Source organism: Carettochelys insculpta, chromosome 2 (genome assembly GCF_033958435.1).
Source record: "Carettochelys insculpta isolate YL-2023 chromosome 2, ASM3395843v1, whole genome shotgun sequence".
NCBI lineage: Eukaryota > Metazoa > Chordata > Testudines > Carettochelyidae > Carettochelys > Carettochelys insculpta.
In genome coordinates this window covers 278,727,451-278,753,038 of record NC_134138.1, presented here as the reverse complement: position 1 = coordinate 278,753,038, position 25,588 = coordinate 278,727,451, and the positions used below count along the sequence as shown (strand labels likewise).

The 25,588-nt window shown below is 42.3% G+C and overlaps 1 protein-coding gene across 2 annotated transcripts; it reads right to left on the bottom strand.

Moving 5' to 3' along the window:
* Positions 1-170: 170 nt before the first annotated feature.
* On the bottom strand, positions 171-25,078 carry ARF1 (ARF GTPase 1). Of its 2 annotated transcripts, XM_074985287.1 has the most exons (6): positions 24,956-25,078; positions 23,165-23,329; positions 6,690-6,874; positions 5,693-5,803; positions 4,807-4,931; positions 171-1,614 (listed from the first exon to the last, which is right to left on the bottom strand). In XM_074985287.1, the coding sequence occupies exons 3-6, from the start codon at positions 6,835-6,837 to the stop codon at positions 1,453-1,455; spliced, it is 546 nt and encodes a 181-aa protein (XP_074841388.1). In that variant the 5' UTR covers positions 6,838-6,874; positions 23,165-23,329; positions 24,956-25,078; the 3' UTR covers positions 171-1,452. The 2 variants fall into 2 exon arrangements, with proteins under 2 accessions (XP_074841388.1, XP_074841387.1); XM_074985286.1 differs by lacking the exon at positions 23,165-23,329.
* Between the last annotated feature and the right edge of the window lie 510 nt (positions 25,079-25,588).

Here is a 25,588-nt window from a genome sequence, read left to right as displayed (position 1 = left end):
AGGAGTTCTATGGCCTGTGCATATAGGAAGCCAGGCAAGGGGACTCCCAGTCTGGGAGGGACCATTGTGATCTACAAATATTAGTGCAAGTTTCAGGCCCCTTTTATTCAACAAGCATTTCATTATGGTCCAGCAGAGGTAATCAAAGTCAGCAAGCCATAAAAACATGAAATAGTTAAGAGATTTTATTCTAATAGCTTTAATTACAGTGCTTGTTTGTCAAAATGAAAACTGAAACAAGTATACAAAACAGTTGATTACTAATTGTGTATTGAAAGCATAAAGGTTTTCGCAACACTAAACAAACCAGTTCTGATAGTTCCTCAAGTTTAATGTTTTCAACAGCTCCAGCTTCTTCAGTGTTTATCAAAATACAAAAGAAAAAAGTAAAGAGATCTTTTTCTGATGGCAAATCTGAACCTTGCAGTATGAGGGATGCCAAGGGTTTTCACACATATACAGATATGGGATTGTTCCAAAAGGGGATTGAATACTTCTAGAATGGAATGACTCTCCAGACTCATGCTTTTTTCTAGACACTATACATAGATGTTTGGTGAGTTTATCATGGCATTTCTTATTGACATACAGTACTTTCCGACTACGGAGCCGAGCACTGACACAGGCTGTGCTTTCTGTGGCAAGATTTTGCCTTCTGAAGTGGTTTACGCATAAGAAAAGTACAAAACACTTCACTGAATGTAACAGGTTAAAAATGCGACTCTCCCAGAAGCCTAATGGAAGATCACAGTATCAACCTTAACCAAAGAAAAATAGAGATTTAAATTTATGAACTAACTTGCAAACTGTTCTAAACCAGTTCAAACATGCTATGAACACACATGCTATGAACTACAGAAAGATCCAGAGACCTAGCAGTTACATGGATCTGCATTTTAGCTCGGTTTCACTTCTGCTTTGCCAAGTCCAAAGGATTAAAAGTCACTGGTACTCAAACTGGGACCGTAGAAGTTATATCCAACATACTTGTGTTCAAGTGTTTTACTTTTCTTTAGCTACTTAAAAAAAGACAGTTTAGGTTAAAAACCAACCACCAAAATGGATCTCAACACAGATCTCACAACCCACCAGGGATAGCATTCAGCTCCAATGCACACTGACTACTGGCAACCCATATTTTAATCCACTTAAATTCCTCCCAGCACTAAACAGTGAGTTGATTCTTTACAATAAAAAAGCTGAGTAATATTGCATAGGAGTACCAGAAACTGCCTCATTGGAAACAAAAACTATTTACATTAAATAACTGTTTTCAGGCTTGTATTTGCCACATTTACAGCATGGTGCAATACGTACTGTGACAAAAGTAATGAAAACAGCTTCCGGCACTCAATACCACAAAGTAGCACAATTTGCCACATTAGAGTAAAGCGAAGGGTGAAGAGGAGGAAATAAAAGGGAAGGGTGGAAAAAGAGGGAAGTTTTATGGTTTCATTTCTGGTTTCGGAGCTGATTGGACAACCAGTCCAGTCCTTCATAGAGCCCATCCCCACTAGTGGCGCAGGTTGCCTGGATATACCAGTTCCTGTGACGAAGAGAATGGAGTCCAAGTTTGTCTGTAATTTCTGCTGCATTCATCGCATTAGGGAGGTCCTAATTGATGGGGAAAAAAGGAAGTCATTGGCTAGTTAGAAAAATCCTTTACATATTTCAGTTAAGATGCTCACATCTGACAAGATAAGAAAGCAGGGGTAATTACAGATTGAACCGGCCTAGCACACTACCCTCGGGCCATGAACAGTGCCAGATGAGAATTTGCCGGATCCCAGGTGGTCGATATTGTCTAGCACATAACCAACACTTCTACTGCTTACTGGGCTCTTAGACATTCGGGGTAAATTACAGCTAAACAGCACAGAACACAGAGCCAGGAATGGGGGGCTGGAAACAAGTTTATGGGACCATGAGAAACTTGGCCACACACATAAGTGGTCACCCGGCTAAGGTCATGCCAGATCAGGGATGTTGCCAGATGAGAGGAGTGGATTAGACAAGTTCAACCTGCACGTACTTAAAAGTAAATACCAGTAGTAATTGCATAACACCCTATGGTAGTTGTTATCTACTGCCTAATTTTTTTGGAAAAAATTTAACCTGACAGTGAAAAGCATTTATTTCATTTTATAAATGAAGTTGGTCCCCTGCCCCACTTAAAAAAAGGAAGCTAAAGATACAGGACTACAATGCAGAACTCATTTTATTAAATGGAAAAGCAAGGATTTCTGAAGTTTCACTTTTTTTGATACATTAGCAGTTAAATTTTAGTTTAGCCATTTTAAAGAATTTAAATTAAACCTTTAAAATCTCTGCTCAGAGTAAGATTCTACTCTCTCAGGTGCTGCGTCAAAGTAACAGATTTCTGTTTAATCTTTTAATTTTGGTAATATATAATTTTTTAAAAAGGGAATCTTACGTCCAGAGATCAAATTAGAAAAAGCAGTAGAACATTTCAAGCTGTCTACACTTCCATAGTTGCTGGATGCTTCTGCTAAGAGACAAGCCGCAGTTTCGTCAACCTGACCAAAGCATTTGACTCAGTCAGCTGTAGCATCCTGTGGACCCTCCTCTCAAAGGTTGGCTGCCTCAAAAGATTCATTAGCATCTTAAGGCCGCTTCATGACTGACAGTACTGAGCAACAATGGATCCAAAAGCCACCCTTTTGAGGTCAAACGGGAGTCAAGCAAGCTGTGTCATTGCCCCATCACTGTTCTGCATCTTCATTGCCATGACCCTTTACCTCATTGATGATTAACTTCCAGATGGCAAGAAGACTGAAAAGCTTCCCATTCATTCTGTAGACAATCTCGGGAGACTGAAGGCTAAAAGCAACACTTCCACCACCTTGATCACGGAATTCCAGTATGTGGATGCCAATATGGCTGTTGCTCTCTCTCCCACAGGCCTTCAGACCATCAAGTGGCTTTGCTGAAGTATACAAGAATTTCGGCCTCATACCGATCATCAATAAGATCAAGGTGTTCCACCAACAGGACAATCTCATGTACCTTCTACTGAAGTCAGAGAACTGATGGAAAACGTGGAGCACATTCCATACCTTGGAAGTCATCTTGCCACTAAAGTTGATGCTGATGCGGAAACCCAGCATTGTCTGAGCCGTGAAAGCTCTGATTTTGCCCACTTGAGACAAGAGTCTTTGAGAACTGGGACGTCTATCCCAAGACAAAGCTCCTCGTGTACCAAGCAGTGGTGGTTTCAATGCTACTGTGCGCGTGTGAAACCTGGACAACATACAAGTGTCATTTGAAGGCACCTGAACAATATCATGAACGCTGCCTCAGGAGAATCCTAAATAATATCCCTTGTGAGGATAGGTGCACAAAAACACTAGCGTCCTGGAAAAGTTGAACATGACCAGCATTGAAGTCATTCATCAAAAACTTTGTTGGACTGGTCACATGGTTCTGATGTTGGATCAGTGCTTCCCAAAACAGATTCAGTTTTCTGAATTGGAGGAAGGACAGGGGAGCACTGGGGGCCAGGGGAAGCGATAAAGGCATGCTGAAGGCACACATGAAAAAGTGCAACATCGGTGCTGACACTTGGAAGAATTTTGCCCAAGACCATCCCCAGTGGAGAACAGTAACCCATGAGGAGGTCCCACTGCAGTGCAGACGAGGAAAGGCAGAGAAGAGTGTCAAACACTGCCCTGGGCCCCACCAACAGTTACCAACACCTGCCCTTTCTGTCATAAGATCTGCAGCTCCAGAATTTGGCTGATCAGACACCAACAGACTCACTAACAGGAGGGTGACATGAAGATGCACTACTTGTCATTGAATGATGGCCAAAAATGAAGTTAATGTTGACGTTTAGACTCCTTACAATACAGAATGAAAAAAGCAATAAGACATTTCACACTTCAGATCTATTGTTTCAGACTAGTGGGGAGAGGACACAATGTCTGCTTCCATTTATTCAGGAGGGTCTCTTCACAGCTGAGGAAATGGGATTTTTCTGGAAAGCTTGAAATTCAGTTCTGAAGTGCAGGTACATAAATAGCACTACTAATAGCTCTGCTCCTTGCCCGCCTACCTTCAGTTTTGCCCGATTACTTTAACAATGACTTACTGCCTTTCACAGCTGTACTCAAAGTAGAGTCGGCTGAATTCTGTTCTTATACACAGAATAGTTAATTAGGTGCATAAGTTCAGATCTGCATTACATTTACATGTCTGTTAGTGAGCAGCTAAACTGGACCAAACTGGTGGTGATGCATGGTGCGGAAAATTAAGAGTCTCTGAACCTATGAGCAATCAGTCAAGCTTGCTATTCTTTTTAAAGGAATGCCAGAAAGACAAGCAACTGACCATTTTTGTACCTATTACTTGGGGACACCAACATTTACCATAATTGGATTAGACAAATTCTCTTCAGTTTACTGTATGAACTGGCAGGACTTTTTTCGTAATTTGTTTCCTGGCAATAGCAGAAATTATTTTTAAATTACCTTCAATTCAAGTTGGCAGCATTCTTTACTAGACAGCTGAGAATTTCTGACGGAAATTAGTGTGACAAAAATATGAAGATTTATAAGGCCACTTCTATGGATTCGCTTTTCATAAAAGCGGCACAAACTTTACATTTTGCCGACGCTAATGGATCTACAAAGCAATATGACATTCTACTAAGTACCTTTTCAGGCTCACTTACAAATCACATTAAACTTAAGAAATATTGAAAACTGCCATATCACTGGAAACAAAACATTTTTGCACAATGGTTTGGTTAAATCAAGGCCTTTAAGATCATTTTCTAATACATACCTGTTTGTTAGCAAACACTAGTAAGACTGCATCTCTAAGTTCATCTTCTGCCAGCATTCTCATGAGCTCTTCTCTGGCCTCATTTACTCGTTCTCTGTCATTACTGTCAACCACAAAAATCAAGCCTACAAACGAAAAAAAACCCCAGTCATTACAAAAAAGATACACACCAGAAATTCTCCCTTAAAAAAGCCTCTAATAGGTGGGATTGGGGGGGGGGGGGGGCGTGAGGGAGAGAAAAAGGACAAACTAAGTACTTCAAAGTTTTAATAGAAGACAAAGCAACAACTTAACATGCATCATTCCATGTGTGACTGACTACCGTAATATCTTTTGTTTGAGATAACAAATCACAAATGCTGACTATGCATGTACTTCCTCCCAATCTTGGGCCAAGAGGACATTTCAGCTTGCACATACACTAAGAACTAAAACTAAAAATGTTTTCAGGTACGTGCTCTTTAAAAAGAATCGTTACAGGGCATAAGAGTTGCTACAGGACTTACATTAAGTGTTTTAACATCAATTCCTCTACTTCATGTCCTTAACTCATGCTTCTAGGTTAGCTCCATTGGAGATAAGGAGTATATTTTCTTAAGTTCTCTCCAGCAGTTTTTGTCTGGAAGAGTTGAAAAATTCTCAACTCTAAATTTAACAGTTTAAGCAGCAAAAGCTGCTTTTAAGCATTTTTAAAGGAGCAGCTGTTCTTTTTTACATTTACATTAATTTAATTCAGGAACTCCAACAAAACCAAAAGTTTTGGATTGGTAGCAGCTAATCAAACCCACAATAGTTTGATGGTTTAGCTTAATACTTTCATGTAGTAAGCAATTCAGGAAAGTAGTTTAACATCACTCAAGCTTCTTTAATATCGTTAAGGACCCACCTTGCGTATTCTGGAAGTAGTGGCGCCAAAGAGGTCTGATTTTATCCTGACCGCCTACATCCCACACTGTGAAGCTAATGTTCTTGTATTCTACTGTTTCTACATTGAAACCTAAAATAGAAATGGTGACAAACATGTTGATCAAGCAGCAAAATACACACCATTGTCTCCAGTGCACACTCAGACATTAAATCAGGAAAAGAAAAGATGAATGAGTATGCGAAATCCCACTTCGATGCTGCAATTTCACATTTACTCAAGACCTCACTACAGTTAAGAGCAGACTCTTACCTTCTGAAGTCCCCTAAAAGAGAGAGCAATGAGTGCCCATGAATGGCTCCTGAACTGGGACTTCTGTAGCTGGAACCGACTATTCCTTAGTACCTTACACCTCAGATTTGCTTGATCTGATTAAGTATCCCATCACCCCAGAAAAGCCACTCTGCTTCCACTCCCCCCCCCCGCCACACTTCATATTCCTGGTGCTCTTCAGAGAGCAGTGAATAAATAATGAATATATATGGAGATCCAGCTCGGAGAGGTGTAATGCACCTTCAGAGGTCACTGAGTCCAGTGTCCTTGCCCTCCTGGCAGGACCAAGCACCATCTCTCTCTTTTTCCTGCAGATCCCGAAATGGCCCCCTCCAAGATAAACTCAGGGTTGCGAGTTCAAGCAGGCCAATGCTAAAACCACTGAGTTATCCCTCCTTTTAGCCTATCCTCCTCCAGTCTATCCAAAGTTGCTTGACACATGGGTCAGATGGAAAGAATGGAATTAAAAAAAAACAAAACAAACAGTCATGTTTTCTTTTTCTCCCAGGACTAAAGAACGAATTGTATTGGTTCCACCCCAACATATGAGACGCAAACTATCACTAGAGCAAAGTCAGGTTGCAGCACTGTAGCTAAGCCATGAGACCAGCAAAGCATGTGACTAAAGAATGCATCAGAGACCAGAATCTTTGGAAATTTATAAAGCAATATTTAAATAGCTTACCTATAGTAGGGATGGTAGTTACTATTTCACCAAGTTTAAGTTTGTACAAAATAGTAGTTTTTCCTGCAGCATCCAGACCAACCATAAGAATACGCATTTCTTTTTTGCCAAAAAGGCCTTTGAAGAGGTTAGCAAAAATATTTCCCATGCTTCAAATAGGAGGTTTCCTCACTGGCCAATGAAATCTAGAGTGAAGAAATTCAAGGCAATTAAAACAAGAACATAAGAATGGATACTGTGGGTCAGACAAATGGTCCATTTTGCTCAATATCTGGGCTTTGACAGTGGCAGGTGCCAGATACTTCAGGGGGAATAAACAGAACAGGGCAGTAATTTAGCAATCCATCTCCAGCTTCTGGCAGCCAGAAGCTGAGGGACACCCAGAGCGTGGACTTCTCTTTGACAATCTTAGCTAACCACCATCGATAGACCAATCCTCTGTGAGCTTAATCAATGCTTTCTGGAGCCCAGTCATACTTTTGGTCCTCACAACATCCCCTGGCAACAAGTTCCACAGGTCGACTTTGCACTGTGTTAAGAACTACTGCATTATGGTAGTTTTAAACCTGCTGCATACTAGTATCACTGGATGACACAATTGTGTTCTGTAATGGGATACACAGTATTTTCTAATTCACTTTCTCCACACCATTCATGACTGTATAAGCCTCTATCATAACCCCTTAGTTATCTCTAAGCTGAACAGCCCCAGTCTTAAAATCACTCCACACACAGAAGCCAGTTGTTTTTGTGGTCCTCTTCTGTACTTTTCACAATTTTGACTTTCTTCTAGAATGGTGTGATTGGAACTGCAATGTTCAAGGTGGGGGCATATCAGGTCCTTAGGTAGTGGCATAATATTTTCTGTCTTATCACTGGTCCTCCTAATGGTTCTGAACACTGTTAGCTTTTTTGACTCACTCTGCACATGGAGCAGATGTGTTCAGAGAACTAGCCAAGATCTTTCCGAGTACTCACAGTAATTTAAAAACACCATCATTTTACTATACAGAATATATACATGTGTAGTTGAGATTTTCCAAGTGTATTACTGGATTTATCAACAATTTCACCTGGCATTTTGTCGTCCGTACACCCAGTTTTGAAAGATCCTTCTGCAAATTCCCCATCAGCTTTTTACTAAACACAACTCATTTTGTACCATCTGATCTTTGCCACCTCACTATTTATACCTCTTTCCGTATCATTTCTATGTTAAGCAGCACTGGTTACTATACAGATCCTTGAACTCTGCTCTTCACCTCTATCCACTGTGAACACCAACCACGTATTCCTCCCTCTTTCCTATTTTCAGACAGTTACGGATCCATGACAGGACCTTCCCTCTCACCCTATGACAGTTTACCATTCTTAAGTCTTGGAGAGGGACTTTCCTATAAGTCCCTGTACATTATATTCACTGGCTCACTCCAGACCAGGGGTCAGCAACCCACAGCGTGCAACCTGACCTTCACTGGCACGCGAGGTGGGAGCTCAGCCTTACCCCTCCTCTCCTATGTGGCCAGGAGCTTGCTCAAAGCCACGCTGCCCATGAGTTAACAAAAAACAGCTAACGCTACCAACCACCACTTAACCTGTAAAGCTCTGCATCTTTATTTATGAATGAAGCTGTTGTAAGTAGGCCTATTAGGGACCTTAAAAAGCATCACCAGCACTCAGACCATACAAAGAGGTCAAAGGATGAAATTTTGGCACTGTGCTTCGCAGTTTGCTGATCTCTGCTCTAGACCACTGACATCCTCAAAGAATTCAAACAGATTGAGAAAGTTTCCTTTTATATAAGCCACACTGAGGGGAAGTGGGTCTATCTTGGTGTGGCTGATTATTTTGTTCTTTATATTTTACCCATATGCCTGGTACTGAAGTTAACATCACTGATTTGTAATTTCCAGGATTATCTCTGCAGCCTCTCAAAAATTGGCGTTATATTGGCTAACCTCCAGTCACCTGGTACAGAGGCTGACTTAAGCAACAGATTACATACATACAACTAGTTGCTCTCCTGTTGCATGTTTGAGTTCCTACAGAACTCTTGGGGTAACCAGAATATGATCTTACCAACAAGTTATGGCCTGTGGAATGACCAGCAACATTTTGCACAGTAACACCAGCTCCCTAAGAACAGCTATTGACTACTAGCAGAACACAAATTCTAACAAAAGCTGTGAAGAACTCTTAAATCCACTATACATAGATTAGTGGGTTTTTAAAAAAAAAGTTTTGCTTCACTATGGAAAATTCAAGGACTGACACATGGGATAACAGTCCTAATTACAAGTACCATAAGTACTTCTGACTCTTTTGTTAGCATGCTTATGCAATGTCTTTCAGTTACTGACATTCTCAGCCTCACCATCCTTTTCCACCACTGAAAAAATTTTACTCAGTGAACAAAAACACTAAATTGCACATAATTTGTCAATATAAATTATACACTTTACTTTGAGCATCTTGTGCTAACCCTTATAGCACACTATTACCTCAAAATGTTATTATTCCCTCTAAGTTGATTAGAAATCTTTTTAGAAAACTAACATTAAACAAAAATCCAAGAAAGGAGAATACCCAGGACAGCTCTTTAATGCTTGTTTCCATCCTTGCTAATGGAGATTTATCTACAGGAGGAAAATAATTTAAGTTGGCTAAGTCTCTGCTGAGCACCAAACCAGCATCTTTGAAGCAATTGTCTCAAAACTCCATCAATTGGTTTTATTGAAACTTTCTATGAGATATCGCTGAATGTTTAACAGTGGTGATACAAAAGTACCAGACAAGAAAAATATGATGGTAGTGGTAAGTCATTCTCCTCTGATTCTCTATCTAGGACCGACACTGGGATGTCACAGGAAAGCCAGAAAAGACCCAGAATAAGATTTTTCAGGATTTAAGGAAACCAGTGCACTGAAACTTAAAATAAGATTTTTTAAAAAAATATACACACTTTTCTACTTCTAAGTCTGGCTCAGGAAGTTACATTTTCAGCAAGACCTTTGCAGTTCACCTTTGTCACAGACACACCTCTCTATTTCCAAAAAAGGTACATTATGTTGCTATCAGCAAATTCAGCATTACATTCATGTTGTTGTGTGGCTCCCAGAATATAAGCGAGACAAAGCTGGCCCAATAAGAGGTATTACTTGACCCATCCCATTTATTTTGCCAGACAGACAATGGTCCAATAAAATAAACTACCTTGTCATTCAAGGGATACAAATTATTGAAGTTTACTGCAATAACAAATTCTTCTTTTCTAAATAATTATCACTATGTTCACATTCAATTGAAAGCTCACTCAAGACAAATTTTACTAGAGAAAAGGGATAAGAACTTGAAGGTATTCAAAAAAAGCTTAACTAGGTTTCTTAACTAAGTAGATGGTGACACTGCATTACAGTTAACTCAAAACAATTCTTTGCTGCAATTTGCCTGAAAACAGACATCTCAAATGTACGCTGACATGCAGAGATGAGCATCCCTAACAGAAAAGTTCAAAAAGGCATAAATTTTAAAAACAAAGAGATGGAAGGAATATGCACTCAAAGGATTTTTGTTTACTTACTATATACTCATCTTACCATGAACCAATCTGAAAAAGTTTATTGCACATGTGCAGCAGGCAGGCAAGACCTAAAACTGCCCCCACAATTTAAGAATCTTTAGTCCATGCCACAGAACTCGCTTTTGATGACCAAAATTACTACATTCCCACACCCCAGAATACTTAGTAACAGAGAGGAAGCCGTGCTAGTCTACACACTATCAAAACAAAAAGCAGTCAAGTAGCACTTTAAGGACGAGCAAGATAGTTTATTAGGTGAGCTTTCGTGGGACAGGCCCACTTCTTCAGACCATAGCCAGAACAGACTCAATATTTAAGGCACAGAGAACCAAAAACAGTAAGCAAGGAGGACAAATCAGAAAAAGATAATCAAGGTGAGCAAATCAGAGTGGAGGGGTGGGGGGAGATCAAGAATTAGACTGAGCCAAGTATGCAGACGAGCCCCTATTTCATATATATATATATATATATATATAGTCACTATAGGGGCTCGTCTGCATACTTGGCTCAGTCTAATTCTTGATCTCCCCCCACCCCTCCACTCTGATTATTATATATATATATATATAGTCACTATAGGGGCTCGTCTGCATACTTGGCTCAGTCTAATTCTTGATCTCCCCCCACCCCTCCACTCTGATTATTATATATATATATATATAGTCACTATAGGGGCTCGTCTGCATACTTGGCTCAGTCTAATTCTTGATCTCCCCCCACCCCTCCACTCTGATTTGCTCACCTTATCTTTTTCTGATTTGTCCTCCTTGCTTACTGTTTTTGGTTCTCTGTGCCTTAAATATTGAGTCTGTTCTGGCTATGGTCTGAAGAAGTGGGCCTGTCCCACGAAAGCTCACCTAATAAACTATCTTGCTCGTCTTTAAAGTGCTACTTGACTGCTTTTTCCCAGAATACTTAGCATAAGTAATGCAGAGATCAGAATCCACTTTGAGTTGTTTAGCAATGTGTTAAGAGTATAGTTTCACTGCAAAACTCACTGAAGGTTCTCAGCCATTTTGTTTCTTAAGAATGGTTAAAAATGTATAGACCAAAACAAAGTGTTATATTGTGGAAATAATGGCTTATTTAAAAAAAAAAAAAATCAATCAACACAAACCTACCTAAAGTTAGACTAAATAAAACTATGTAGGGCCCACAGACTCCACATCCCAATGCCCTCTGTCAATGAGATCCTGTCTCTCACACAGGTATAGGCAAGAGTTGGGATTGACACAGTGGGTGGATAATGAATGATTCTGTTGCACTGCAGCCCACGTTTTGATTATTCCATGAACAGATTTCAGCTGAGTGCTAAAATTCTGGAATCTTTCACCAACATTTAATTCCCTTAAGTTTAATAAGGGGTAGTGTGGAAACTGTGCCTGTAGAGCTGGGTTTACTTCCAGTTAAAATGTGCTTTACTGTCATGATTAAAAAGATTCCCTCTTAAGAGCACTTAAAACTGCTTTCATATTTTTAGAGAGCCAAAATATTGAGCTACTGGAGAGAACTGCACTTCAACTTATGAATACTGCATCTAAGATTGCAGCATGACTCATTTGCAAAGGAATGCATTTCCTTCTTTCTAGAGCTCCTATTTCCTCAAAATTCTGAAACTAGTCTTACAGACAAAAAACAGTAGATGTCTCATTTTGCAGCAGTCAATGCCTCTCCTTATTTGGCGAGAGGGGAGTGAGCGACAGGAAGTGTTCCAATGGGCATGCTGCCTCCACAGCCGCTTGCTACAGTGAATTAAAAAGTGAGATTTGGACTTTGCAATACAGGCATTCTGTACAAGCTCTGTTAAAAGTTCAGAGTAAAGGTATTTTGCATGTTTAAAGGTGTGTAATTCAATTTATGTTTGGACATATCTTGACCGCAGACATTTAAGAAACTGATAATCTCAATCACACATTAACTGAGTTTAACATCTTCCCATGCTTCAAAAGAAAGATAAAATCTATGCTTGTCTTACAGTAAGAAGTTCTTATATTTACAGGGAAATTCTGTTGCTATTTCCCCTTCACAAACTATGAGACAGGAGGATTTTCCTTGAATCTGCTTGATGCCAGATAGTTTTAGACTTAAATGGGGAGTATAAACTTACCACCTCTCTCAACAGTTATAGCATCAATCTTTTCTCCACTTGCCATTACGACTCCACTTTCGATCTCATTCTAGCAATACTAACCTAGCTCTCTGCCCATTAGGTACAATGCATCCTTTACTACATCCACTTCTGCACCTTGTCTACAATATTTGAGGAGATAGCCTTAGCTCTTTTAATGACAAAAGTACCTACCAATCCAGTTTCCATTCTTATGAGAGAGAGAACTTGAAACATTTAGTAGGTACTTGCCAGGCAGTGACATGGACTTGCCAGTAGCGAGCTCAAAGAGCAATGACCTGATGAGAAAGCCAGTTGCAAACTTGAATCATGCAATTCCTGGTGCTGTTCCTGGACCCTGCTTGGGAACACTTCTGTATTTGTCACTAGTTAGAAAGTGTCAGATAAACTTACCTCCTACCACAGCTGCTGGAAGGAGAGAAACCTCTACTCAACCCTCTGCCAGTCTCCAATCCCCCCTTGTCTCCTTCCACTAATTCACTTTTGCTTAAATCAATAAGGGTAACTTGTATTCTCATTACTCCACAAATCACTCCATTTTCAAAGGAAGGCTTTAGTGCTGTTCTTACACATTATTATTGTTAATGCAAGATTCAATCACTCCTTCCATATCTCCATGTGTCTGTAGAGAGCACAGTATATTAGGGACCTTAAGGTGACTTTGGTACCTTTGCTCTACATGCTGAAAATCCAAGATTCTTTCATCCAGCAAAATCTGTGGTCTGGCAGGACTCATGGATCTTCCAGGACCAGAGCGCACCAGGGCAGCCACAGCCAGCTGGAAGAAAGTGGGGGCCAGCAGCAGCTAGGGAGCCTGGCACAGGAGCAATAGCCAGGGCTGGGAAGCCAGCAGCCCCTGTCAGGGAGGTTCATGGCTGGGCCGAAAGCCATGACCCAGGAGCCAGGAATGGCAGCTGAGCTGCAGCTGGGGAGCCCAGGAGCAAGGCTGGAGGCAAATGGTGTGGGGGGGCATGGACCCTCCCCCACTCTAACAAAATCCCTGCTCTGGGACTGCTCAGGTCCTGAGGGTGCCAAAACAGGAAGGTTCAACCTATATTGTGATAAAAGTATCTCCTTCTTTCTAATAGCTTAGCACATCTGTTTGTGAAGCTCACCAGCTTAACTCAAACACCGAGCTTCTGAATAGTTAGTTATTCTCCACCCCATACTGCAAAACCCTTATTTTTCATGGTCTTTTTGAGCAGGTTTACATCAGAATTAAATACTCATGGCTGGCCCCCGTTAGCTGACAAGGGCTCATGTAGCTATTTCACTGCAGTGTAGATGACTGGGCTGGAGCCTGGATGTATGTGCTTTAAACAAACTGCCCTGCCATCAGAACTCCAGCCACGCATACGTAATCAGGGCAGATGTACCCTTTGTATCCATAGTGAGAGTTTTAACTACTCAATATACGGTCTATTCCTAATCAAATAGTCTTCCTCCATGCCTGTCTGCTTTTTCTCTAACTCAAGTTAGCTGAGACCCCAAATATTACCACTGTTAATTATTCAACAGTCAATGTGAAGCAAGCCTGCTGATCTCAGTCTGGTTCCTGGTGCAGAGGTATAACCAGTTTGAGCTTGTCTACACTTTGCTCTAACATGTTTTATCTTTGCTTCCTTATGCAACCAAACTGTGTTCAGTTACCCTTTTCTATACAGGCAAGTCCACAGGTGACATCCTCAGAAAAGATAACAGAACAAACAAACGAACAGATTCTGTTGGCCTATCATATGTAGGACGGGGCTCTCCAGGTGCAGGTTGATTGGGCAGACTAGTGCTGCTGGTAAGTGGGCCAACAGTGTTCTGCAAACACGATTTCAGCCTTCATGGATGTCAATCCAGCACCCTTCACCAACTCTGAATATTCCAAAACAATCTGCTGCTCTTATCCCTGTTTTTGTTGCCCCTCCTTAGGTTAAGCTACACTAGGCTTACACTACACCAGTGGTTCCCAAACTTTTTCTGTTCATGGAACACTGGGGCATCACTGTGTTCTCTATAAAATACTTTTACATCATACTAACCGTGAGGAACATTAATTGGTTTACTTTTCCTGTTTTAAACATTTAAATTAGTTTTATTTTTTAAAAAACAAATTGTTTCATAAGCATTTTCACGTTGCTGCAGCCCGCGAGGACTTCCAGATAGTAAAGATAGTTTAAATTGGTCCTGTAGCAAAAAAGTTATTCACCACTGAACTAAGGCTTCTAAGCTATTAACAGACACAAAAGAGGACTTAAAGTGCTTGTTGCCTGTTAACAAGTAGCAATGTTAAGAAAAATTGGTTACTATACATAGTCATTTCAAGTGTTTTTAAAAAAATGAAAATTCCATTTCAAAATTGATTTTTTCTTCCTGAGAATGGGGAAGAAATCACCATTACTCAGATGCAATGGTCAAACACTTTGCCATAGCATGCAGAACACAGGTTAATGGCATAATCCAGTGGTTCCCAAAGTATGTCGGCATAAGTACCTCTCTCGGGGGAGTGGAAAATCCACAACCCTGAGTGACAGTCACCTGGCATAGATAGCATTGTATCAATGACAGGGCTTCTCCAATCAGCATAGCTGCTGCTTCTCTGGGAGGAGACCAAACTTGCTCTTCTGTCGGCACAGGCAGAGTCGACAAATGCTCCATTGTATTGCTGTAACTGGACAAAAGGCCGGCCACCACAGAGCAGGCTGCAACATCAGGGTAAGGCTTTCTACAGCACCTTTCACAATGTTTGCACAGTGTTACAAACCTGAACAACAGGTTTCTGTCATTGTTCCTTTTGCTGCTTACCAAACACTCATTTGTAGCTAAGACTCTGCAAATTTATAGCATGAAGTACGATGTAGGGCAAATGACAAGTAAATTTTAGCATTTGATGTATCTTAGGTAAAATCATAGTAAAATTAAAATTGAGTGAATAAATTGAATAGTAATGCTTTTCCTATGCAGGGTTTAAGACATTTGCTCAAGTGCTATAGCAGCACAAACAGTTTAACCTTTAAGTGTTACATAATCTAAGATAAAAAATGACTAAAATTTACATATTTAGTAGTGTTCTATACTTTAGTATCCAAACCAGTTTTAATAGCATTGTCACTTGCATGCTTTTAGAAATCCTGGGTAATCCTTTTGCTGCTCACAGGCTGTCCAACTGGGTTACATCTAGACTGCATTTCTGTCTCAATAATTTACACAATTTGTGCAATGCAAATTGTGTCAACTATTTTGAGATACCTTAGTTTGAGCTTGGTGCCATCCGAACAGCACTCAAGTTCAGAATAAGGGCCTATTTCGAAGGTTCAATTTCCACTCATGACATGGAACCAGAAGATAGTGCTTGAAATAGCAGCATTATTTTGATCTCAGAAAAAAAAAAAAAAGACTGCAGCATTGCTATTTTGGGATATGTTTGTACCCTGAAATAACACATTCTAAACACAGCCTTGGTGAATAGAGTCAGTATACTAGTGTTAATTCAAGTTTTAAATCTGGCAAGGTGCACATCTGTGCTGCTGGTTTAGCTATGAAAACATCTGGAAACCGGAATGTGATCTGTTTTCCACAGCACAGTTCCCTTTGGCCACATACAACCGATTTAACTCTACTGACCAGATAAAAAGCAATTGATGTATGCCACCATTCTGTAAAGATATTGTAGAATGCTTTAAAGTAGTAGAATGGTGAAAAACCCATTCATCCCATATTTTTCTGCTACTTTCATGTGAGTAGAACACTGGATAGATTTAAAAAATATTTACATTTGTGCTCCTCTATTAGAGCACATATGGTGCATCAGTAGCAATTAAACTGTGAACCAGAGAACATGTGAAACCACTGCAAGGAAAAGGTACTGGGCATAAGCATGTTTCTCACAAACCATCTTCCACTACTGATAACATTCAACACAAGATGGAAAGATACTGCCAGAAAATAAGCGACTGCAAAAAAAGCTTACTTTCCCTATGTCAGAGTAGGAGCATGCCATGTCTGTTAAGAAAAAGTATTCTGAACACTTGCTAAACCCGTAGTCAGAACTAGCAGTTTCAGCTGTTTTTCCTTTCAATAGCTAACTGCTAAAGAGCTTACATTAAGTGCATATATATTCTTGTATACTACAACATATTTACAATAAAACTAGTAAAAATGCCCTTTATAAAAAGTTGACCATATTGAAACCATAGCTTTACCAGCTTGAAATGTAATACTAAACTTGTGATTTCAGATATGCATTTAAAATATTTTACTATGGCAATCCTGTCTTTCGTCTCCAATTGCTGTTAACTTATCAACATAACCAAAATGTAATTACAGAAAGTGCTTCTACATCCAATTATTTTGCAAAATAATTAAAGGCTTAATTAGTATGAACAACATGTTTATGAACCAGTCTTCCCTAAACATTTCAATGGCACAGTTTTTCACTGAAGACAAAGCAAAATTCATATTGACATGGACTTATACAAAGTGCTAACAAAATGCAAAAGGAGAAAAAAACAAATCAGAGAAAAATAGTTTTATGCAACTTCTTTAGATAGTTTTTCCTTGGTGTGGCTGATAAGTTTTAGTGCCAACATAATCTAGTAATATAGTATTTCACACAAATGGATATAGCCCGTTACACACTTGCATGCTTTTGTACTTGAAGAATGTTTTCCTGCATCTTAAAGTGTTCTACTGCAGGTAGCTTTTCCTGTAATCTGAGCACCTGAGATTCAGATGCCGACCAGCTGTTTAGCAGAGTGCCCACACTGGACATGTGTTTCTATTGGTGGTGCACATAAATTTTATTCCACCCATGTATGGAAAATTAGAAGGAACCCTGATTGCAGCCAATTTTAAAAATAGCTTGATCAGAGTACTGTCAAGTATGTAATTAGACTGCCTCAGTAGATGACTCTTCAAGAACAGTTATACCCACCTACTTGCAGAAGTTACTGATTTGTTTTTCCACCCATGAGGCAAAAAATGAAATATGTCTAAAGTAGAAAGCAGTTGTAGCCAACGCAAAAGACTTCTGGAATTCTAGTGCTGCAGTTATAATTTTTTCCCTACTGAAATAAAAAAAGACTATTTTCAAGACACTAATTTATGAAACTAAAGGTATGCCTAAGTTTTAGATGCAGAACTTGTCAGTTTTCAGAATTTTTAGTCTAAGCATTATCAGACATCTATCTTTTTTATGAAATCACTGAATTAAAGATGAATCATATACTGAGTACTTGAAGTCAAGCTGGTGCATTAAGACTAATTCTACACTCCTCCTCTGCCATTCTATCAGAGAGTTGTTACATATATTAAGCCCCAGATCTCTTTCTTGGAAGTATTTGGCAAGATATGATCTGCATCTTAAATAGTTGATACTACAATCAGAGCTGCAACTTTCCCTATCTCCAGATGATGGAAGTTGGAATAGATGGTGAGTTTGAAAAAGTAAGGAAAAACACAAAGAAGTTACAGTACAGTAGTCCCTTGAGTAACGCAAGGGTTGCGCTCCCATGCACCATCGCAAAACTCCAATTTTGCGTAAGTTGAGGGTGGCTTTTTTCCCTGGCGGAATGCACATTTGTAGCTGGGGAAGCAGCAGGAGCACCTGGAGCTCCTTTGGAAAGGAGTCCTGTGGTGAGGAGTTAACCCTCAATGGGTTGGGGGCCATGGGACGGACAGACAGAGTGCGTGTGAGAGAGAGAGAGAGAGCCTGGAGCAGGTTAGGGCTGCAGGGGATGAGCTGGGACTGCGCAGTAGCAGGATTTTTGAGTTACGCTTAACTGGCGTTAATGAGAGTTAAGCACGACTTGAAATCGCACATTCAGGGATTACTGTACATTAGTTATTTACAACGCAAGTACTTCAGAGACCACTATAAGGAAAGCAGGGAACTGACATTCCTGATATTTCTAATGTAAAAAACACATTTATTCTGAAAAGAGCCAGTTGAAAGCTGGCTATAACGATATAGTGCAGTCTTTGCTTCACAGCTCATTTAAGAGCTTTCTTCTGTGCCCATTTCAAGTGATTATTCTTCATGGTACCACAAAAGTCATCAAAAAGTATTCTTTTCTTGCTGAGCCTAACTGAAGACTAAATATGACGTTCATGTTCTCTAAGACCCGATGAACAGGAAACTATGAATGAAACAAGCTGAAAAGTCATCCAGAGCAGATAATGGCTATTCCCAGAGGGCTAGATAAAAAACCCTCAGGTATAAAACAAGTTGTTTTCATCCTAGAATCACATTTAAGCTTTTAGAAAAGAATGCTGAGGGCCACAGCTGTTCTCAAAATGATTCTCCAAATGAACTACACTTTTCTGCCAAAGTATCACACAGGAATGGCTAAATATCAGGACAAAATAAATACAACTGCTTCAGGTGGTGAAGGCAGCTTGGAACCTCTACAAATCAAGATATTCTTCATTGGCAGTAGATGTTACTTGCAATTTTAGCCACAGCTTCTCAATTGCTTCTGAACAAGAATGAAACACTACTCCTAAAGAAAGCGAGTTCACAAATGTCATTGCATGTCTTCCGTCAGTTTGTTACAGTTTAACTATGCATAGGTGAACATTCATACGGTGTTTGTAAAGTACTTTGTATAAGGGGGCCCTTGGGCACTACAGTAACAAAAACAGGTGGAACAAACGCATGAACAGTTTTCCCTAATGCACTCCAGATTTAGTCATTCCTGCAGTAATGGGAACAAAAGTAGATTGCACAACATTCTAGAACCCACAGAGACAAAAACCAAATTATTTAACATTTTAGTGAAAAGCCAGTCTAAGTTCTTGTTTTCAAGCTCACACTGATGCACTAGACAATGATGCACTTTCAAGTTTCAAAAATAAAACCCTTAACAGCTGGTGCACCCCAAGGCAAAGAGCAGGGGTAACCCAATACTGCTTATCTAAAAACCAGGTGAATGATTTAACACACTGCAAAATAATGCAGTGGGTTATGAATTATTTTGTCCTTTGCCTCTGAATTTATGCAGCTCACAGTTTTGCAATGACAAATTAAGTTCAGAGAGACTCATTTGAATTATAACTTGTGTTCCTTTAAGAAGAGGCTGGCAAAACTTTAAAGGAATTTGCCCTTCTACAATGAGATTTCTGGACAGAAAGGCTGTTTCTACACATGTGGTATGCTAATGAGGCACATGTAAATTTCCATCACCTCATTAGCATAAGGTCACATGGTCTGGAATCCAGAAGACCATCTTCTGGCCTCTAAGTCACATGACATCATGCTAATGAGGTGATGTGAATTTACATTACCTCATTAGCATATTTCAAGCTGTTTATTAGCATGCCACTTTCAGAGAAAGTGGCATGTGTAGAAACAGCCAAACAGAAGGCTATTCTATTTCCCCGCATTTCTGGCTGCCCCAATTACTACTACTACACCACCCTTGCCTCCGCATGGAGCATGTGTCACCTCCAAGTCTCCTCCACTTCACTCTGTCTTGCCCCAATTACCTGAGAAAACTGTCAGAGTTATGTAGACTACCACCCAGTAAAGGCACATTTAAAATGGATTTTATTACTGCTTCATCTGCTATTAAAGATGGTGAAACCTAGGAACAGTGGTTCTGCCTTACAAGCAGAAAGTGTTAACTTCCACTTAAACAGAATGTGGCTCAGGCATACAAGAGCAAAATACTTAAGGGGCTTTAAAACTGGTCAAGTTTTAAAATATGTCTGACACACTACTAACTCCTCATTCACTATATAAATTCAACACTAAAGACTAGATTCACCCTAGATAATGTGAATAAATTCAAGTTAAAAAGGACTGGTTGGTTGGCAACTGACCAAATCAGAGAGAAAGTGCAACTGACTGTACAGCTCAAAATCAACACCAACTAGGAATATTATAATTGTGACATCAGTAAAAATACCATACATGCCCTCACAATGTTTTCATGTATTCGAAACAAACAAAATTAGATCTTTAAAAGCAGCAAGAAAAGATCGCCAAATACAGAAACACAGCAAGAAGCAGACTCAAAACTTTTGTCCAGCAGTAAAAGGACAGCTGAGGATAGTGGTAGCTGTAGTATGAGCTTTACAGCTTCTACACCAACAAACCCTTCCACCGACTTAAAAAAAAACCAAACAAACTTGTTTTTCATGGAATCAGTTTTATACAACTACAGCTCCACTAAAAAGCTTACAGTAGTGCAACAGCACCATTGTGAACTCTCAAATGTCACCACAGTAGACCCCTGACTTACATGGAGGCTTTGGATAACTTCGGGGAGCCAGGAAACTGATCAGAGCAGCAGCTTCCTGTCTCCTGGGAGTGGCTGGCAGACCAGATCCTGCTCAGTCAGTTTCCCAGCTCCTGTCAGCAGAGGCAGCCAAGAGTCAGGCAGCTGCCTTTGACAGGAGTGGTTTTCCCAGTCAGTGACTGCAGCCAGCGGAATCACACTTCCCCTGCTCCTGTCAGCAGCAGCAGCTGCTGAAACTGCCCAGCACAGCAGTGCTGGTCAGTTTTCCCCATTCCTGTGAGTGGCAGGGAGCTAGGGCCTGGCTGTCTGTCAGTCCCCCCCCCCACCCCCTCCCAGAGCCAAGAAACTGACCAGTGCAGCATGACATGGGAGCCAGGTGCCAGCTCCCCACCACTCAGAGGTGCGTTAACCTGAGATTTGTGCAACCTGAGCATGCATATCTCAGGATTCTACTGTACTCTAAACAGAGGAAAAAAGAACTCTCCAGTCATTTAACTGATCTGCTTCCAATGAGTAGCAGTGACTAAGTTATCAGGAGTGCTCCTGGTGCCATAGCTTATGTCAATTTAAGCACTGATGTGGACAGTACTAAGTCACTCAGGGGGGTGGCTAATTCAAGCCACCGAATGACATAGCTTATGTTAACTTAAGTTGTAGTATAGCCAGAGCCCTATGTTGACTAGATTTATCCAAAGAATCCAGACTGAAATACTAATCAGAATGACCTACACTTGATAAAATATTTCACAACAAAAGTATGGTTTTACTTTAGAAAGTACTTGAGGTAACAATACGTACAATCTAACTGAGCATGAGTGATAGAAAAAGTAATTTACTTAACTGTCATCCTTCCTAACCCAACCAATCTTATTAAGATGGCTTCTTCTTTCACCAGTGTAGGTAATGAGTTCTTTATGGTAATTATGCTCTTATTCAGAGCCATCCTATCCACACTATGGTTGGAGGTGGGGGTCATTTCAGGCCCCATGCTTTGGGCAGGTACCAGGGCAGCAGCAGGGGTTGCCTACCCACCGCTTATCAAGGGGGCGTAAGCCAGAGTGATTTGGCAGCCTGCTGCACAATGTCATGCTCTGCTTCACTACAGCAACAGGAGCAGCAGCACAGCAGGCCGCCAAGTTTCTCTAGCTCCTGCTACCATACTGAGCCCTGGGTGTTGGGGAGGGACAACCGCCGCTGCGCCCCATAGCAGGGTCCTGGTAATCCCTTGGCTTGTGTTGCCCAGGGTGGGGGCTTCAGGCAAGGGGGCAGCGTAGGGGTGTGGCATTGCCCTGGGTCCTTCACACCCACAGGGATGGCCCTGCCCTTGGTTGTACCCATGCCACCCTAGTAATGACAAATTTACATGGGGGTTAACAATTCTGATGAGTCACAAAAAGGAGCAGACTCTAGTCTACGCTTAACTGGTAGCTCTGAAGCCATAAGTAGAGCCAGCAAATATGACTCATCTACACAAAGACCTATTGAGTAACAAATCACCATTTTTATAGTCCCTTTTCAGATTAGGCTGCAAAAAACCTTCAGATAAGGTTTATACAAAGGGATTTGCTGATATAAAATGTTGAGATTAGTTAAAAAGAAGACACCATATCCAAATTCAAGTTTATTGAATTAAGAACCTGTTGCAAGTGGATGGAAACCATGCTCTGTTAAGCCACCTATTTATGGCTGCAACCTATCCTGTACCTGATTTTATAGGAGTTTTTCAACCAGTGTCCACTGCTGTCACATCCAAAGCTGTTGAGTGGATAGAAGAAATATTTATTTAAAATCTCTTGATTTTGCTGTTCTGCCTGACAAGAGGTATCAGTGAGCATAGCAAGTGAACACAGACATCAAGCTTGCCAACTTAAGAGCTTCAAATCAGGTAAGTTTCCTCATCTTTTCATCCAGGACTACAACAACATTACAATAAGTGCCCAAGGAAGTACAGTACAAACTAATTTACATGATTTCAACTTGTGATTTACTTGGATTAACTGAGTCAAAATCATGAGTGGCAAAGAGCTGGGAATGGAGCAGCTTCCAGCTTCTCTCCACAAGGAGTGAAGTTGGGAGCCAGGCTGCCTCCTGGTTTGCAGCTCCCTGCCAGGCCAGAAAGCCAGGAAACTGATCAGCACTGGTCAGTTTCCCAGCTCCACCCCCCACTTGCATGAAGTTCAACTTACAGGTGACAAGTATCAGAGAGGTAGCCATGTTAATCTGTAGCTTCGAGAACAACAAGAAGTCTTGTGGCATCTAATAGACTAACAGATATACAGACTTACAGGTGGTTGCCCAGGAACACAACCTATGCCTAAGTCAGGGGTTTACTGTATTCAGTTCTCAAGCTTTGCAACAACTATGGGCATGCAAAATAGGGGAAATAATGGCATCAAATCAACCCCCTAAGTATATTTTCAGAAAATTCTTTTCCTTCCATACCTCCAATCTTAGGTGTATATAATGCCACTATTTTGAGAAAGCATATTTTGAGGAAAATTCTAACTCTCAAAGGAAGAATAGAACAGAGAATACCCACATTCACATGAAGACAGGTGATTACAGCTTTAAAATTCTGTGGCAAAAGTAGTCAGAGTTGTCTTGCTATATGACCTTGGATAAATCACTCAGCTTTCAGCTCTGAATTTCTCATCAGTACAACCAGGGTGATAACTTTCTTCAAAAAGGTGCTGAGAGACTCGGGCTGCATAACAAAGTTCACAGTATTATTGGAACAGTTATTACAGATAAAGGTGGAGAGGAGGGCCACAAAATTAAACATCAGAACATGCTTAAATCTACCTGCAGAATTTGTTTTGTGAGATACTAAGTGCCAGAGCATCAAAGTCAAATACTGTGACTGGATGATTTTATGGCAAAACAGTTCTGATTATACTAAAATGGGATAAAAATCCAGTGCTTTTTTTTTTCTTCCCCCCTCTAGAAGGAAAAAGGGTGCTGGAACTCAAGTCTGATGATTCCTTATAGGGGTAAAGGTGTTCAATTTTAGTGCCCTGGACCCCATGCTACTGTGGAACCAGTAGGACCTCCTGCCCAGGTTCCCACACTGCTGTGGGACTGGTGGTGAAAATTTTTCTGGGATTCTAACAGAAAAAAGGTGCCGGAACTCCATTCCTGTGCATTCTGCCAGAAAAAAGCCCTGTCTCAGAGTAAATGAGTTCTGCCAACAGAGTACTATAATACTGGCAACGTGTACCGTGAGAGGGGGTTACCTTCCTGGAAGACCAAAATTGTGCCACAGATGAAAGCTCATGAGATTTGATAGGCCAACAGCTCTTACAAACAAGCCTGGCAGACAGAGGAGGGTGGAAGGGTGACCGCCTGAGTCACCCACCTCAGAAGTTGAGACAGGAAAGAAATTCTGTTCCAGTGTACAGACAGCAACTCTACTCACCATTTGAGCCCATCACCCAACTCAACCCAAGCAGGACATGAATTAAGCAGTTATACCCTCAAAGCTTGAATGAAAACACCTACACATTCCTGATCACACTCTGAGGACTGGACAGGCGTTAAACAGCTAACGCCAGCCAGGAGCCTGACGAAGAGAATCCATATGCCCCAGGGCAGCGAGAGGGGGAGATCTGACCTGACAACTACCTGCATCCAAATCCCTCCCTAGGGGCAAACCGATGCCAGCTCTGGGGACCCAGCAGAGCTAAGACAGAGAAGTTTGGGCAGCCAGGTTCACAGGGCGGAGGAGGCCAAGGCTGGGGGCTGAAGGCTAAGGGAGTGGATGACAGACGGGGCTGGGTGAAGTGTGCGTCCCTGGGCTCGGCCAAGCCAGCCCAGGGGGATATCGGGGAGGCGGCCTACGGATCGGGCCCCAAGGCCGGGGCCAGGCTGGGGAACTGAGGGCGGGAGGCGGTCCCGGCGTCGGGCCACTAGGTTGGAGAGTCGGGGGCGGGGTCCCACACCCCGAGGCCGCACGCAGGCTGGAAGGGGACAGAGGCGGAGCGAGGCCAGACCCCTAGGCCGGGCGGATGGCGGACCAGGCCCAGGCCGGGCGGATGCGGGAACAGGCCCAGGCCGAGGCCTAGGCCGGACCGAGGCGGCGGCAGGCCCGGAACACCCCCGGGCCCGCGCCCGTTCGAACCGCTCCCCGCACACCTGACCGCCTCACCACCCCCGCCCTCGCGGCCTACTCCAGGGCAACGCCGGCCCTCGCCAGGGACACGCCAACCCGCCTCCGCTGCTCCCGCACACCCCGCGGGCCGGGCCACCCAGCGGCCTCCGGGCCTCAGCCCAGCTTCGTGCGCCAAGCGGACCCCGGCCGGGGAGGAGACGGGAGGGGAGCGCGGCCGCTTACCGGGCGCTAAGTCTCCTGCGGGCTCTCGCTCGCGGCCGGCTCCTCCTGCGCTTCTCTGCCGCTCCCCGCCCAGGCTCAGAAGATGGCGGCTCCGGGCGGCCACGTCAGTGTGCCAGGGCCGCGCGGAGCACGACGGGTAACCGAGGAAGGCAACGGTGGGCGGGGCCGGCAACTCCCGGCACAGCGGGCGGAGATGGGAGGGGCCGGGAGCGGCGCGTGAAATGGGAGGCGGGGGGGGGGCGGGGTCGCGCTGACAGGGCGAAGCCAGGCGCGCCGGGGGGCGGAGCCTGGAGCCGTTGGTGCTGGTGCGCCGGTGACTGACAGGTCTGTGTGGGGGTGGGGGGAGTGATCTGCCCGGGCCGGGTGCGGGTGGGGGTCACGCGGCCCTTGTGGTGACTCTCACACCCCTCGTGTGGATGACACACCCCTCGTGGTGACTTACCTGGCTGGTGGTGCGAGTACACGCTGTGTGGTGTCATGGGCGTGCTGCACACCTCATAATGACACACATGTGGTGCTACCACACTGGGTGACACACGCGCTTCCTAGTGACATGCACCCGCCTGGTGTACACACAAGCGCACTTTGCACCGTGGTGATGGAATACGCCTTGTGACGCAGACCTGCTTCCCG